Below are 16314 nucleotides of genomic sequence, written 5' to 3'. Positions count from 1 at the left end.
GACCAAATCGGTGGCACTTGACCTAGAATCACCTACCGGTGGTCTACCAACTATACCTAATATAAAGCCGGTCTATAACAATTCAAGACAACAAGAAAACAATAGCGATCAGTTTGGGAGCGTCACCGGGGAGTCACTTTTTCTCCCGCTGGGGAAATACCCGATCTTTACCGAATAGAAAAGCCCTACTCTCAACCAATTGGGAGTGATTTTCAATATTATTTGCAACAGCATGTTGCCAATGCAAAAAAAATGATCTTTTTAGTAAACCCAGTTTGCTCACAATATTTCTCCTTCTTTGTCTGGAAATGTTTTCCAAATGTGATCCCAACATGTTGATGGCGGCTGCTTCCAGCCCGAATGACCAAATGCGACTCCCAAATAGATGTTGTGGAAATCTTGAAATATGAGAATCATGAGATACAATCATGGAGCAAAGAGTACATTTGGACTGTAAGACAGATTTTGGAGACAAAAGATATGGTGCCCATATTGCATTCAATGTGCAGCTATCAGTGAACCATCAAGGAAAAAGGGATAACAATGGACCAAAATAGGGGGCAAAGCTTGCATAGCCATTACCAAAAGTAGAGGCCAAAGGTGACATGTAAAGTGAAAAGTATGCATATGCATAAGATGCCACAATTACCAAAATGCTTTACTTTTTCATTCTCTTGCCACTGTACTGTAGTTATCAATAAATGCTTCAAAGAAAGTCTCCTCATCAGTGTAACTACTGATGAATCTCTGTTAAAGATGATTCCCTGTGAAGTTAGTCACTCCATTTGACCCCCTAAAAGCCAGAAGCTTTTGCACAAACCACATGCAAACTAGTCTATAAAAAGGCATGTGGTTTATAAAAAAAGAGTCCAATGATTTGTAGAAGACATATATGGCCAGCGATTTTTTCAGTTCTGCAGGTTGGTGCTGTTAATGTGCGACGTAGAAAAGCAACAGCAGTATTAACTTTAGGAACGAATTTTCAATTTGAAAGTGAGGAACAGATCAGTCTTCACAGTTGACAGTTTCCTTGGAAACTGAAATCCGGCCACTCTAAGCACAAAATAATTATGAGAGAGAGGGAGAGACAGAGAGATGGACTGGGAAATGCCATAAACAAATCAGTTCCAAACTTCATCACTTACCATTACTGTTAAATCCCACCAGAAAAATCATTAACATATGAGGCAAGTTTGAAAGCAACAAGAAGCTTAACCAATCTTAGAATATCAAGAACACCTAATTCAACAACACATGTTCCTGTAAGAACGCTCGTGCGCATTACAAGTTTGGTCATGCAAAAAAGGAAACATAAACATAATATCATCAGTTAGAGAGGTAACGCTAGAATATAGTCAAATTGTATGTGAAAATAGATGAATTATCATTATTAGATGAAATTTATAGGTTATAAAAGAATGATAAATCCCAATAAATTAAACTAGGATCCCTGGAGCATGTACTACATCAGGAATGAAAAAATTGTCCCTCAAAACTACTAAAGATTCATATCAACAAAACTAGAATTACACACCTAAACACTCACAACCACAAACCTCACTAAGCAAGCCAGGCTCCGACAAGAAACACGAAGGAGACATCCCGATGGACAATGTTCAGTGAAAAATGGAAATTACAGCACATATCATCATTACCAGACTCGAGAACAGTTTTGATTGATTACCCATGATGGATGTTGCCGAAGAGATGTCTTGAGGCCTGAAAATGGAAAGGAGATATATAGTAAGCATAGGTAATCGAAAAAGATTCAAAGTATATAATATTTGATTTGACACAGATGGCTCCAGTACATACTTTTGCATTTTGCTGAGGGCACCACAAAAAAGCGCATTATCTGGCATGGGATACTCAGTTTTGTTACTGGCCTCTGGATTGACAATCTTGATATACGTTTCCTGCCCAAGATACCATGTGTCAAGGTTTTCTGTTCTCAAATTCCAAACTCCAACATTGTCAAGGAAGATTAAGATTGCTGTCCATGCCCCAGGGAAAACCTGTAAAGAACAGAAATAATGAAACTAAAAGGTTCAGAACAATTGAAAAGGAATGTATCACACACTCTAAGCTTTCCGGATAGAGAAGCGATAGTGCTTGAAATGAATTTCTATAGTGCCAGCATTAGCTGAATGAAGGTTACACAAAAAACGGTTATAGAATTGTTAGAGAAAAGAGAACATAAATAATCTAACATCAAAACTTGTAGTTTAAAAAATATTATACAAGAAAAAAGCAAAGCAAAATGAGTCTTCCCAAAAGTTCTTAATATCCTTTCAAATGCACTTAACATTTTAGCTAGCATGCATCACAGTCAGATCTGAATAACAGCCAGTCCTATCAAGCTTTTTTCTTCAAAAGCATTGCAAGCAAGAAGTGACCTCATTCAACAAAACAAATGTCATTTGAATACAGTGTGCGTTGAATAACATGCAATGAAGAATTCATTTGCCTAGCTCAATTGGCCAGTTTATGAACATCTTGTATCTAAAATGAGAGACTAAAGATTCGCCAGGTGGATGAGGTGCTCTCTTACAGAGTGTAACACCCAGTTTCGAGTCTCACCAATACATGATGCAGCTTCTCCTTCCCCTATTCCCCACCTACCTATTGTTATAAAAATATATATATACATAATACCAAATTATTTTTAGTTCATTTGCTCAAAAGAATAAATCCTTCCATGTAGATGAAGTATATCAAGGAGCCAAAAAGTAGCTATTTGTTCATTAAAGGACACATCCAGATACCCTACAGAGAGGTATAGATCTAAAAAATTGACGAAATATAGCACTCTGGAGCCTATGTTCATTATGATATGTTAATAAAATCTGCCATATTTTCAAAAATAAATAAATAAAGGGTTAATTACGCTAATGGTCCCCATAGTATATGTTATGTTACACTTTAGTTGCTAATCTTTTAATCATTCCACTTTGGTCCCCCAAAGTATGCAATCTGTTACAGTTTAGTCTTTGATGTTAGCGCCATTCCAAATCAGTAACAGAGGAGAGGTATTTTTAAAATTTTACATGAAGCCTCAACAAAATCAAAATGGCGAAATACACACATGGTCTAAAAGTGTGCATTTTGGTTCTTAAAGGATGCATTGCGTTTCAATTCATTTTAGTCTCCAAAGTATGCACTTTCTTGCAATTTTTTGTCCCTAATCTTTTAATTTTGTTGCATATTTTTGTAAAATTTTGAAAATATTCCTTCTCCCGTTATTGATTTTGAATGGTACAAGTGCTAGGGATTAAAGTGTAACAAATTGCATACTTTGGGAACCAAATTGGACCAATTAAAAGATTGGAGACTAAAGTGTAAGAAAATACATAAATTGTGGACCAAATGTGTAATTTACCCAAAAATAAATAAATAAACTTGTAACTGATATACATACTGAAAATTCTCCAGTGAAGAAGAAAATGAGAAGCTAATAAGACAAACAACATAGCTTTAGGACGGAATCAAAATCTTGTCAAAAATATATATATATATATATATACCTGTGTTGTGGTTCGAGCAACACCATCCCACTTGTTGTATGTGCCCCTGCTATTCTCTGTCCACTCACCATAATCCATCCTGCAATCAATTAAACAAAGTATGGGTTCTTTCAACAATGTGCAGAGAGAGAGAGAGAGAGTATTCATATGGAGAAGTAGATGCGATGAAGTTTAGAGAACGAAGCCAATTCTTACCCAACCACAAAAAAGCCATATCCGTCCAGGTGATAGCTTTGCATCTTGGTGTCATTGTTTTGCAATATAATTTCCATAAATCCTCTATATGTACCATTGATTATTGATGATTCCATCTTAGGAGGTCCTGTGATTGGCCTATGAGGGAAATCAAGCTTGTACACTCCCTTCAATTTGAATTGGTCAGCAAGCCTAATTGGTGTGGCGGGATTGACAAATGAGATCCCACTAAGTGTTGTCCGCCTTTTCCCGTTGATTGTCACAGGTGGCTTGTTTTTCAACACATAAATATCAGTCACGTTGATTGAGCCATATCTAAAGGAGCCTTGTGGGTTGGGACGAGCACCACTGGCGGATACATTCCACCTGCACAATGTTAACCACAACACTAATCAGTGACACAACGTTAATAACAAGTTCTTTAGAACTGAAAACATGGAGAAAGAGAGATTTATTTCCTAACATATAGAAGAAATAAAAATGTTAAATTATGCCAAACATTTACCACTACGAATACATAAACAAATAAAATCCGTAATACCATGAAGATGGAGAATAACATTGTAATAAGATGATATTCGCAAATAGTTGAAAGGGTCTTGGGGTAATTAATCCAATTTTACAAATAGTGTTTTCGTCATGAATTGATCATGATGTTTATTTGAAGTTCAGCAAGCTTGCAATGGAAAAATATGAACAATTTATAGAGCCAATAATCCTTCCTGAATTTGTTATTATGCTTGAAATGAAAACGTGACGTTTTAAGGGAAACAAAAAAACAAAAAAAGAATAAATTACATTCATGTAATTAATGTTTCATTGCTTCCAAAACATAGCGAACAAACCTGATGGATTTGGCCTGGTTCATTGAAAAGGTTTTGTCATATTGATCATTTGGTGGGTCCGGAAGAGGACCAGATGCCTTCCCTTTCGAATTTGAATAGTGCAAGATAGCAACACCAGTAACTCTTTGCCAGAGTGATTCATTCACAAACCTGGCACTTGCTACGATGTAGTAATCAGTACTTGCATTCTGATCCATGGTTACCAAGAAAGAATAAGATTGTCCAACATGAATATCTAAGCTAGTGTAGTTCTGCTGTACTGTATATGATCCCTCTGTTTCTGCTAAAAGCAGGTTATGGTTCTGGATTCTGAAATTCAAACTAGTTGACACTCCAACATTGCTTACACGAAATCGATACGTTTTGCCTGGCCAACGTCGTAATATAACCAATTAGAAGTCAAGAAGAAAAAGGGGAAATGGAAGAAAGAAAAACAATCATTAAGTTTACAAGTATTGAGACATGTCCCAATTGTAAGTTTCTGAATAATTCCATATATTTAATTGGGTATATTTACAAAGAGTTCAGCAGTTTATATAGCCTAAACCTATGACTGAAAAAGGAAATAAAAGAAAAGGAAATTGCCTAATTCCTAATATACACAAGGAAGAAAATGAAATTGCCTAATTCCTAATATACACAAACATGCCATATATACAATATATATTCTCACACCCTCGCTCAAACTCAAGGTGTTTTAGCAGAAAGTACTGAGAGTTCTCTAAGAATAAACTGAAATCGAGTGGTAGTGTGAGTCTTGGTGAAGAAGTCCGCAAGTTGCAAAGTCGAGGAGACAAAAGGAAGCGAGATAGAGCCAGACTGCAAATGCAGTCGGACAAAGTGACAATCAATCTCAATGTGTTTCGTTCGTTCATAGAAGACAGTATTGTGGGCAATTTGAATAGCACTACTATCACAATCAAGGTCGGTCGGAGAAGACTGAGGTACACCCAAATCAGAGAGAAGACAACGAAGCCAAACAAGCTCAACAGTAGCATGAGCCATAGCACGGTACTCAGCTTCGGCAGTAGAGCGAGCAACAACAATTTGTTTCTTACTTTTCCAAGAGATCAAGGAATCGCCAAAAAACGTACAGAAACCAGAGGTGGACTTGCGATCATTAACATCACCAGCCCAATCAGAATCAGTATAGGCCACCGAGTCTAAAGAAGAAGTAGAGGACAACAGCAAGCCCTGAAAGATGGTACTCCAGAGATAGTGAAGAATGCGAACCAAAGTAGCCCAATGGGTAGAGCGTGAAGCAAAAACGAACTGACTAACCACATGAACAACAAAAGCAAGATTAGGGCAAGTGACAGTCAAATAGACTAAACAACCCATCAGCTCGCGATAGACCGTGAGATCATCCAGATGAACATCATCAGTAGAGTTGCGCTTCACATTAAGCTCAATAGGTGTATCAGAAACCTTAGTATTAGTAAGACCTGCACGGTGAATAACCTCATTAGCATACTTGGCCTGAGACAAAAAATAGCCCTTTGGAAAAGAGGCAACCTCAGTATCAAAAAAATACAGCAATGGACCCAAATATTTCATTTCGAAGGTACGGAAGAGATGTTGCTTGACCGAAGAGATAGCAGAAAAGTCAGAGCCAGTGATGATCATATCATCCACATAGAGTAGAAGAGCAACAAAACCAGCCGAGATATATCTCAGAAACAAAGTAGAGTCGGAAGCAAAAGGATGAAATCCAAACTTGGTAATAGCAGTCTAAAAGCGATCATACCAAGCACAAGGAGACTGCTACAAACCATACAGAGTACGCCGAAAATGACAAACTTGCCCAGAGGAGTGGAGAAGACTAAGGAGAGGACACATGTAGATCTCCTCAGAAAAATGACCGTTAAGAAAAGCATTCTTAACGTCAATCTGATAGAGAGGCCAATGTCGAACAGCAGTAACAGAAATTAAGGTACGGACAATAGTCATCTTAGCAACAAGGGCAAATGTCTCCTCATAATCAATACCATACTTCTGTGAGAAACCCTTGGCAACCAAGCGAGCTTTGTAGCGTTCGAGAGAACCATCAGAATTAGTCTTGACTTTATAGACCCATTTGCAGCCAACCAAATTCTTGCCAGCAGGCAAAGGAACCAACTCCCAAGTGTTAGTCTTTTGTAAGGCAAACAACTCATTCTCCATAGCTTGAACTCAATTAGGATCCTAACAAGCCTCCGTGTAAGACTATGGTTCTGAAAAAGAATGAATAACAGAAAAAAAGATACGATAGGAAGCAGAAAAACATATATTAGACCAACCCAACCTGTTTGGAGGACGACGCTCACAAGTAGGATATCGGTGTGCAGCAGGATTAGAGTCGTCAGAAGCAGAAGGAGCAACAACAGGAGTAGAGACAATTGATGGTAGAGGAGCCTGACAACAAGAATAGACCAACAATGGAGGGAAAGCAGAAGCCGAAGGAGAAGAAGGGGCCATAAGTGACGCAGACAAAGAAGTAGGAATAGGCTCAAGAGGAACAGTGGAGATGTATTCATCAAATGGAACCTCAGAAGGAAATGGGTCAATGTGAACCAAATCCTCTTCGGAAACTGGAGCAGTGAGAGGGGGAAGCTGAAAGTAAGACAGACGTTCGAGAAAGGCAACATGACGGGAGATATAAAGGCGACGAGAGACAGGATCGTAACAGCGGTAGCCTTTCTGAGTAAAATTGTAACCCAAAAAGACACAGACGACAGACCGGACATTAAGTTTGGTCCTATCTTTGCGGGGAAGGAGGACAAAACAAGTAGACCCAAACACACAAAGAAATGAGTAGTTAGGAATTTTGGAGAACAAAGCCTCATAAGGAGACTAACCAGAAAAAAGGGGAGTAGGCATGCGGTTGAGAAAAAAAGTAGCAGTAAGAATCGCCTCCCCCCAGAATGGAGCCGGAACTAAGGCAGAGAGAACAAGAGACCTAGCTGTCTCAAGGAGATGACGGTGTTTATGCTCGGCTCGACCATTTTGGACAGGTGTATCTGTATAGGAAGTTTGGTGAATGGTACCCAAATTGGCCAAATACTCACAAAACTCATTTTTAAAATATTCTCCACCCAAATCAGATCGTAAGCGGTCAGCAGACAAATATCCTAATCTGGAATGCCACAAATACAAATGTCAAAGGAAGGTACGATTGGTGGCCACGAACTAGAGACTGAACCAAAATGGTTGATTCGAACTCAAATGAGGACTAGGGTTTCGAATGTGGCTCTGAAACCATGTAAGTTTCTGAATAATTTTGCATATTCAATTGTGTATATTTACAAAGAGTTCAGATGACTGAAAAAGGAAATATAAAGAAAAGGAAATTGCCAAATTCCTAATATACACAAGGAAGAAAAGAAAATTGCCTAATTCCTAATATACACAAGCATGCCATATATACAATATATATTCTCACCCCAATATCACTACCCGAAAAAGATGTGTTTCATATTTTCAAAGCAGACCAAAATGTTCCCCTTGGGGAGGTTTGTAGTTTTTTTCCTTTTGATAAATAATAATTTTTTAGAAAGGCATCAAGGAGGGTTGTTTATAGTTTTTATTTCCTTTGTAAACATTTAGAAGTTTTGCACACAAGAGGTGCTCTCACTAAAGTATAAGGGCGAATGTTTATTCCTAAAATATGCTTGTCCTCAACTTTAAAAAGGAAAATATATCAAGGAAGAAAATCAACACTGATGCACATAATCACACAAGTACATTCGACTGTTGAAGCCAATAATTTGGTGGAAATATAATTCCCAAGTTGTAACACATGACAAAAGAACATGCTATGTTAAATAGTGCCCGTCCCAATGATGGTATAACAGACACCATTAGTCTAGCTATCTCTAACACTGTCCTATATCGTAATTAGCCCAAAATAACAAAGCAATAATTGAATTAATTATAAGAAGCAACCAGGCACACCCTAGCTTAACAAAGCAATAATTAAAATAATTATAAGAGGCAACCAGGCACACCCAAGCCTAGATTTGAAGGTTGAAAGTTACTTCAAAAGTAGGTTTGATGCATCAATGGATAATTCCAGGAATGGAATGTCAAGGGTGAGCTCATCAGGCTACGTTCCAACTTCTAAATTGGAAAAATAGACTAATGCATATGGTGAGAAACAGATAATTTCTAGTAGATTCTTCACAAACAATGTCTTTAAAAATACTCACCTGGGTGGACATCAATTGTTTCATAGTCAATGCCGTCAGGGACAAGTGTAGAGTTATATTTGTAAGGGCCTTTCCCGTTAATAAGAACACCATCCGGCATCCCAAGATCTTTACCTCCATTAAGGGCCCTCCTCAAAGCCTATACCAAAACAAGACCAAAGAGTGGATACAATTACATGCTAATCTTCAATATGCACCTAAAAATAGTCAATTTTGGCAATTCATCAAACACTAACCGTGTGGTTTCGAGTGAACCAATCACCAATCATAATCGTGATATCTCCATCTGGGGTCGCAAAAGGAATCGGAATTATAGGCCTATTATTAATGATAAATCCACCATAACCACCAGAGGCCCTTTGAAAATTGGTCGACGGGAAGTAAAAGAAACTCCCAATCTGATCCTTAACTTGGAATTGGTAAGTCCAATTCCACTTGGAAGGAATCGGGCAATTCGTGCCCAATACCCCATCTTGCCAAGAACTTCGCCTCTGATGAATACCAGCCCTGTTACAACCATTGATTGTAAATCTTAAATCACATTCACAGAACCATAATCCCAATCAACTTAATATGAAAAACAAAAAAAAAAATACTAAAAATCCTACCAAGTCATGAGAAGGTCCTCATCTAATTTGTTCCGTACATTGACGACAACATTGTTGTTAGTAGTTACATTAATGGTAGGCCCTGGAAAATTACCATTAATGGCAATAACCTGCAGTTCAAAGCAATGCAGCTCAAGGTAAACCATTAAACCCTAGTAATTCTTCAATATTATCTCAAAGCTCACTACTGATATTACAAAATTTGAAGCACATTTTGCAGATCTAAGGCTAAAGTCTCAATTTTTGGACAAAATAAAACTAACCCATCAACTGTTTGTGAAAATTCAGACAACCCAGATGGAAAGATTACAGAGTAACCGAGTGCAAGCACAGTGAGAGAGTTGAGAGAGAAAGAAAAAGATATGAAAGCGAACCTGTTGCGGCACACCTAGAGGTGAAGCAGTAATGTAAGAAACCTCAAATTCGTAGCTAACAAACGGATCGTCAGCGAAACAGAGGCTGGTGAACAAAGAAATGTAGGTAAAGAAGAGCAAGACAACACTATGAGAAGCCATGGATTGGACTTTTTAGGGTATGTTTTGAAGAGAAAGAAGCAATTTTTCTGAGCTTTTCGGTGCTTTTACATTGACAGAGAGAGATGAAGAAGAGATGGAAGCAGCACAGGATGGAGAGATAGAGAGAAAAGCTAGTGTGTAAGGGTGATGACTTTCTACAACGGGGTGGGATGTACGTGGGACTTACCCTCACACTCATATAGAAATAGAGAAAATATTTGATAAAATTTTTTTTAAAATTTTGAGATTTTTAATACTTTTCAACGTGTAATGTATTTTAACTTTTGGGTTTAGTTTTTCTTGGGCATAAACGGTTGGCTAAAGGGTGGATAATCTCAGGCTTTTTGTCGGTCATGGCCTATTTTGAGTCATCATTTCATATGACTGAAGGAGCATGCATAGGCCGTTCTAGAGGAGAGAGAAATCTACAGACAGATGGATAGGACAATCTGTAGGGAGAGAAAACTTTAGAGAGAAAAAAAAAAATTTATGACACATCACGCGACTACGTCTTAATTAATTATAAATTTCATGTTTTTTTTTTTTTAAGTATTTTAAGAAGTTAGTTAAAAGTTAAATTTTTAATTTTTTTTTAAAAAAATATAAAAAAAAATAAAGAGTTGATATAATTTAAAAAAATTAAAAAGTCAAAAAATTAACTTTTAATTATATCAAAATGATCTTATATAACTTTTTATCACTTAATACAAAATTATAAATCTTACGCCTCGTTTGAAAATAGATTTTTTTATTAATTTTTTGACTTTTTGATTAAAATATGATATAAAAAATTTAATATATTTGGAATGACTTTTTATATTTTACAAAAAAAATATGCAAAAAATATAAAAGAAAGAAAATCTTTAATTTTTTATAATAGATTGTTGACTTTATAATTTTTTTTTTTAATGACTTTTAACTTTTAAACTAAGGTCTACTCTTTTACTTACAATACACACGTTTCGTTTGGGAAGAAGAAGGATTCGGTTGGGTTTAGAATTATTTTAGCCATAAAAAGAAAAAATAAGACTTTTATCTTAATAAGATAAAACATCATATTTAATTCATAATCATTATATTTTTTTTCAAATAAAAAATTTTAAAAATCATTTTCAAACAAGACTTTTTAATCTAAATTAAAATAACTAAAAAATTAAAAAACTAATACACTTTCCAAACCAACTCATATAAAACGCCACGGGCTGCTTAATTGCCCCAACCACTGAAAAAAAAAAAAAAAAAAAAAAAAAAAAAAAAAAAAAAAAAAAAAAAAGGAGGGGGTGCCACGGCCAGACTGAACGCCAGATTGGACACACGCGCGGCATGCTTTTAATTGGTTAGCTTTGGCGCCATCCACAAAAATTATTGCGTGGTTTGGGGCGTTTTGGCTGCATGGTGAAAAGTCAACTTTTTAATTTTTTTGTGTCATATTATTTCTATTTTTTAATATAAAAAAAGTTAAAAAATTAATTTTTTACTAACTTTTCAAAACACCTATTTGTACGGCACAAAATAGAGAAATTATTGGTTAATTTTGAAATACCAGCACGTGATGTCTAATAGTGTTATAATTGGTTAAGGGATAGAGTGCACGAATTTGTGTTAGATAATTAAAAAATATGAGAGAACATAATAAATTATGACTTGTGTAAAACATGATCCCGTGATGTCCCAATGGTGTTGCAATTTGTGGAGGGGTAGGGTTTTACAAATTTGTATTAAGTAATTAAAAAAATATGAAAAAACATGCTAAATTGTACTAGGTGTGGAACATGACTAAGTGACGCTCAAGATCAACTAATAATAATAATTTTTACGCAGAATAAGGGGTTGTTTGGGGTGTTCTAAATAACTACACTTTTTGTCTGTTTAGATTAAAAAGTTTAGAAAAAAAATATGGATATTTGGATTAATTTTTTGACTTTTTATGAAAAAATGTATATTAAAAAATTGTATAAAAAAATGTATAAGAGAAGTTAGTGATGGAATAGGCCATACGGTCGGAAGCGTAAGGGGTAGCGCTTAGAGGGTAGGAGTAGGAGATTGATTCTCTCCTTTTTGGCATAAATTAGACGGTGCTGTTCGGCCCATGGGGGCCACCGCGGGTCCCGTTTTGCTAATTAGAACCGTGCAATGTGTACAACTTGTCGAGTACTATGTGCTTATAAAAAATCACGTTGATTGGATATTAATAGTTATCTAATCATTTTAGTTTTTTTTTTGTCAACTGTTAACTATAACACCATTCATTTTTTATACAAAACTGATTTGATCATGTAGTTACCGATTTTCGATCAACGTGATTTTTTATAAACATATAGTTCTGGACGAGTTCTACATATTGAAATGGTTCGGATTATCAAAACGGGACCCGTGGTGGGCCTCCACTGGCCTAACATTTCAGCCCAACTTAGTGATTTTATATATGTAATTCTTCTTTTTTTTTTCCTCTCACGGTACTAAAGGGTCAATTCAACTCCGAAAATTGTGTAAATTTTGTTTGATTAAAATATTATATATATTAATTTTTTAATATTTTTAATTTGTGAATAGTGATAATTTTTTTTATTTTTTTTATAATTTTTTGACTTTTTGACTTTATTGAAACACTCCAAATCAGGCCTAAGTGATAGTTGTGTTTTTTATGATTTTATGGCATGTTACACTAAATAATTGCTCACCAACTCAATATGCATCTCCCGTTGTTAATCAAAAAAATTTTTTTTTAATATTTATTTTGATATTTTAATCTGTTGTTGGATTAGAGTAGTAATACCAGTATTGTTTATTAATTAAAAATTAATCTGCAGATAGAATTTTTTTATTTTTATTTTTATTTTAATGGGCTGCAGATAGAATCTTCATAAAAAAGTAAAACTTGCTTAAAATGATATGTGAATGTGATTCTCATTTAAAAATGGTAAATTACGCTATTCTCCTTGAACTTTGTTAAAAATCCAACAAACAATCATAGTTTTAACATAATTATATTAATTTCTTTTTTAGTAAGATTACAAAATTAAAACTAATATTGTGAAAATATAAAGATAAATAAGATAATATGAATAATAAATTATTGATAAAAAAACAATAAGTGTTATATAAATTAAAACTTTAAACGAGTATTACCTAAACTTGTGTAATTTATTATGTTGTGTTGGAACATTTGGGGAGGTATCTTGTTTATCTAAAGTGCCCATCATTCTAAGACTTGACATTCTATTTGGACACCATACTGCTTCCAGTTCCGATTGAGAGCCCGAATTGAGCTCCCCCGAATGCCCTGAAATGACGAAACGACGTCGTTTCGTCGTTTTAATTTTTTTTTTTTTTCAATCAGAAAATCAGAAGAAGCAGAAAGAAAGAAGAAGAGAAGAAGAAAGAGAGGGGAGGCGGAGGCGGGGGGAGAAGGGGAGGGGAGGGGGCCAACAAACTAGGGCTGGAGGTGGAGGCGGAGGCAGAGGCAGGGGGTGGAGGCGGAGCTGCTGCGAGGCGACGCTGCTGCGAGGTGAGCTGCTGCGAGGCGAAAGGCGGGCGACAATCGGCGACGATCCTCCTTCCCCTCTCTCTCTCTCTCTCCCTCTTCTCTCTTTCTCCCTCTCTCTCTCTTTCTCTCTGATTCGGGGCATTCGAGAGGGGCTCATTCGGGGAGAAAAACATTTCTCTACTGCTTCTAAGTTCATTCCAATCACTATAAGCACAATTTAAAATTTTTATTGTACGACCATTTCACACCATTTTATTGCCTTAATTCCTCCATCAACTTTCGAATCGAGCTTACTTGGTGTAACTATTAAAATAAATTATAAATTATATATTATGACTTTAATCAATAATTGTTAATATGTTTGATGCAGTTATTAGATTGTAAATTTAAGTTGCTAAGTAGTGTTCAGTAAATAAATTATGAAATAGTTTTTTTGATATATAAATGTCTTTTTTACCCTTGTTAATTGTAAATTGAATTAACCTTTGTCAGTTGTAAATTAAATTAAATTTTATTTTTTGCTATTAACTACTAGTTCACATTTCCCATAAAAAACAAATAATAAAAAAAGTTAGTCCATAGTCCATTTAGGTCTTTTTTTATTTTAAAAAAATAAAAAATTTAAGGATATAATCATAAATAAGCTAATACAGGCAGAAGCGATGGGTAGAAAATTTCTCATAATCAATTTTTTTGAGTTAAAATAAGTTGCTAAAATTAGAAACAGTTTGAAACAAATTAAACTAAACAGTTCGAAATAATTTTTCCAAAAATTAAAATTTATAAGTTGGCTAAAAAACCATCACCCCAAACACCCTCATTATCTCCATCGTTTGTTGCCACTTCTACCACTAATGGTGTTAATTCCCAACCCTTCTCCCTTTGTCACCCCTTCCCTAGTCCCTTTTCTCTTTTCCTCCCATCACTCCTTTCTCTTCCATCTCCTCTTCCCAAATCCCTCTCATATTGTCTCTTTCTTCCCATTTGCCTCACTCTCGCAATTCTTGTTGCATTCTTCTTAAACTCCTCCATAGCTTGCTTCCCTTCGCTACCACTTATCCTTCACATCACTTCTCTCTAGTCCCCCATCTTCCGTCTCTTCCTCTCTAACCTCTCCCTTTATATCTCCTCTTCTCCAACAACTTCCCTTTTGTTGCTCTCTCTCTCAACTTTCATCATCTTTCTTTAGGCTAGATCTAAGGGATCACAATGATAGGAGGCTAGAGATGAGGATCATGGTAGTGGGGCGACGATGATTTGGAGGTAGGGTTTGTACCTTTAATAATAATTTATTTGAGGGACAAAATAACAATTATAATAATTAAAAATAGTGTGATCTGAAAGGAAATATAAGGGGTTGTTTGGGGTATCCTAAATAAGTGCATTTTTTGTCTTTTTTGACTAAAAAATTAAGGAAAAAATATATGGATGTTTGGGTTAACTTTTTGACTTTTTTATGAAAAAATGTGTATTAAAAAATTATATAAATTAGTGTGTAGGGAAAAATTAGGATTGGGAGTTGTGCAGTCGTAATTTTTTACTTTTGGTGAATAGTGATAACTTTTTAACTTTTTGAGTAATTTTTTGGCTTTTTGACTTTTTTTTAAGGATTATTTACCAATAAATCATACTTCACAAACTGTTATACCAAATAGTCCCACTTTTATTCTATTATACCAAATAGTCCTGCTGGTGAGTTGATTTGGTCCTTTTTGGTTTTTTTTTCCATTTTTGTTTCACTGTGTGGACTAGAGTGCCCTTAGTTTAATGTGGTACTGTTTTGCTGGATCAGTTCCTTTTTTGGAAACGTTGCTCATTCCGGTTTGGCTAATTTTGGTGATACATTCAAATACGTTTCACCAAATATGAGGTAGGGTTTTCGAATTTGAATGTGTCTTCCTTGCCGACGGCTATATGGCACACCCTCAGAGATTCGGAAGGAGGGTGGTGGTGATGGGTAATGGCAGCAGTGGTGTCTGCTGTGCTGTTTGTGTGTGAGAGAGAGCCGCTGCTGCCTTCTTGTGTGTGTGTCTATCCCCTCTCTTTTTTTTAATCCCTCACGAGAGAGAGAGATATATATTTTGTGTGTTTTCCAACTACAGAGAGAGAGGTCTGTGTTGATCTTTTTCACTCCCAAAATCCACCGACAGAGAGAGAGAGAGAGAGAGAGAGCCAGTAGATGCATGTGTGTTGATGTCCCACTCTGTGCCGTGTGTACTGTGTGCGTTGTGTGTGCTGTGTGTGTGTATCACTCTGTGTGTGTACGTGTATCAATGTGTGTGTGTTATGCGCTGGGTGTGTCTTAGAGAGAGAAGAGAAATCTAGGTTTGGTGTGTGTGTGTGTTGTGTGTATGGTGTGTATGAGTGTGGCTGCTGGGTGTGTGTGTTAATGGTGTTATGTGTGCATGGTGTCTTATGTCTGCTAGAGAGAGGAGATGTGTGTGTGGCTGGGTCTCCATGTGAGAGAGTGTTTCGACTGTTACACGAGTTTCTGGTTCAGGTGGAACTCTTCGCCTAACCGTGAACTCATTCACTAAGCCATTGAAGCCTTTGAAGAACACTTGGCGAGCGAAGAACGGTCGAAGAAGAACACCAAGGGTAAGAAGAGAGAGAAAATGGGTCGCCGAGGAATCGAAACACCGGCCAATGTTTTGGAAACTATGGCGGCGGAGAGAGAGACTAATTTTCTGGAGAGTGAAAATAGTTTTGTGGTGGTTTTGCCGGAACATGACTCTACTCTGGTGGTGTTACCCGAAAAAGATGAGGTGGAGGTGAAGGTGCAGGAAGAGGAAGAGGAAATGAATGAGTTGCTGGAAGAGGAGACGGCGGCGCCGGAAACGGCGGTGGTGTTGCGGAGTTCTGCGGCGAACAACCACAAGGGTTTGGCGAGGAAGGTACTGCTGGACGTGGTAGTGTGCGGGTATCAGTGTGTGTGTTATGCGCTGGGTGTCTT

General features: G+C 36.4%; 1 protein-coding gene across 1 annotated transcript; it reads right to left on the bottom strand.

The window, feature by feature from the left end:
- Positions 1–1352: 1352 nt before the first annotated feature.
- Positions 1353–10046, bottom strand: LOC114271946 (monocopper oxidase-like protein SKU5). The gene is made up of 9 exons (XM_028213607.2): positions 9734–10046; positions 9360–9469; positions 8988–9258; positions 8752–8890; positions 4565–4931; positions 3720–4085; positions 3525–3603; positions 1816–2015; positions 1353–1719 (listed from the first exon to the last, which is right to left on the bottom strand). The coding sequence occupies exons 1-9, from the start codon at positions 9872–9874 to the stop codon at positions 1617–1619; spliced, it is 1776 nt and encodes a 591-aa protein (XP_028069408.1). The 5' UTR covers positions 9875–10046; the 3' UTR covers positions 1353–1616.
- Between the last annotated feature and the right edge of the window lie 6268 nt (positions 10047–16314).

The sequence above is a fragment of the Camellia sinensis genome, chromosome 13 (genome assembly GCF_055761805.1).
Source record: "Camellia sinensis isolate YWXY chromosome 13, ASM5576180v1, whole genome shotgun sequence".
NCBI classification, from domain to species: domain Eukaryota; kingdom Viridiplantae; phylum Streptophyta; class Magnoliopsida; order Ericales; family Theaceae; genus Camellia; species Camellia sinensis.
Note: the sequence above shows the minus strand (reverse complement) of the source record. Positions and strands in the feature narration are given on the sequence as shown.

Coding starts and splice junctions, on each gene's coding strand:
- LOC114271946 (XM_028213607.2), bottom strand. CDS start 9,874: ATGGCTTCTCATAGTGTTGTCTTGCTCTTCTTTACCTACATTTCTTTG. Junction 4,086..4,564: donor AACCAGGCCAAATCCATCAG/GTTTGTTCGCTA, acceptor AACATTGTGCAG/GTGGAATGTATCCGCCAGTG. Junction 1,720..1,815: donor GCCCTCAGCAAAATGCAAAA/GTATGTACTGGA, acceptor TTCCATTTTCAG/GCCTCAAGACATCTCTTCGG.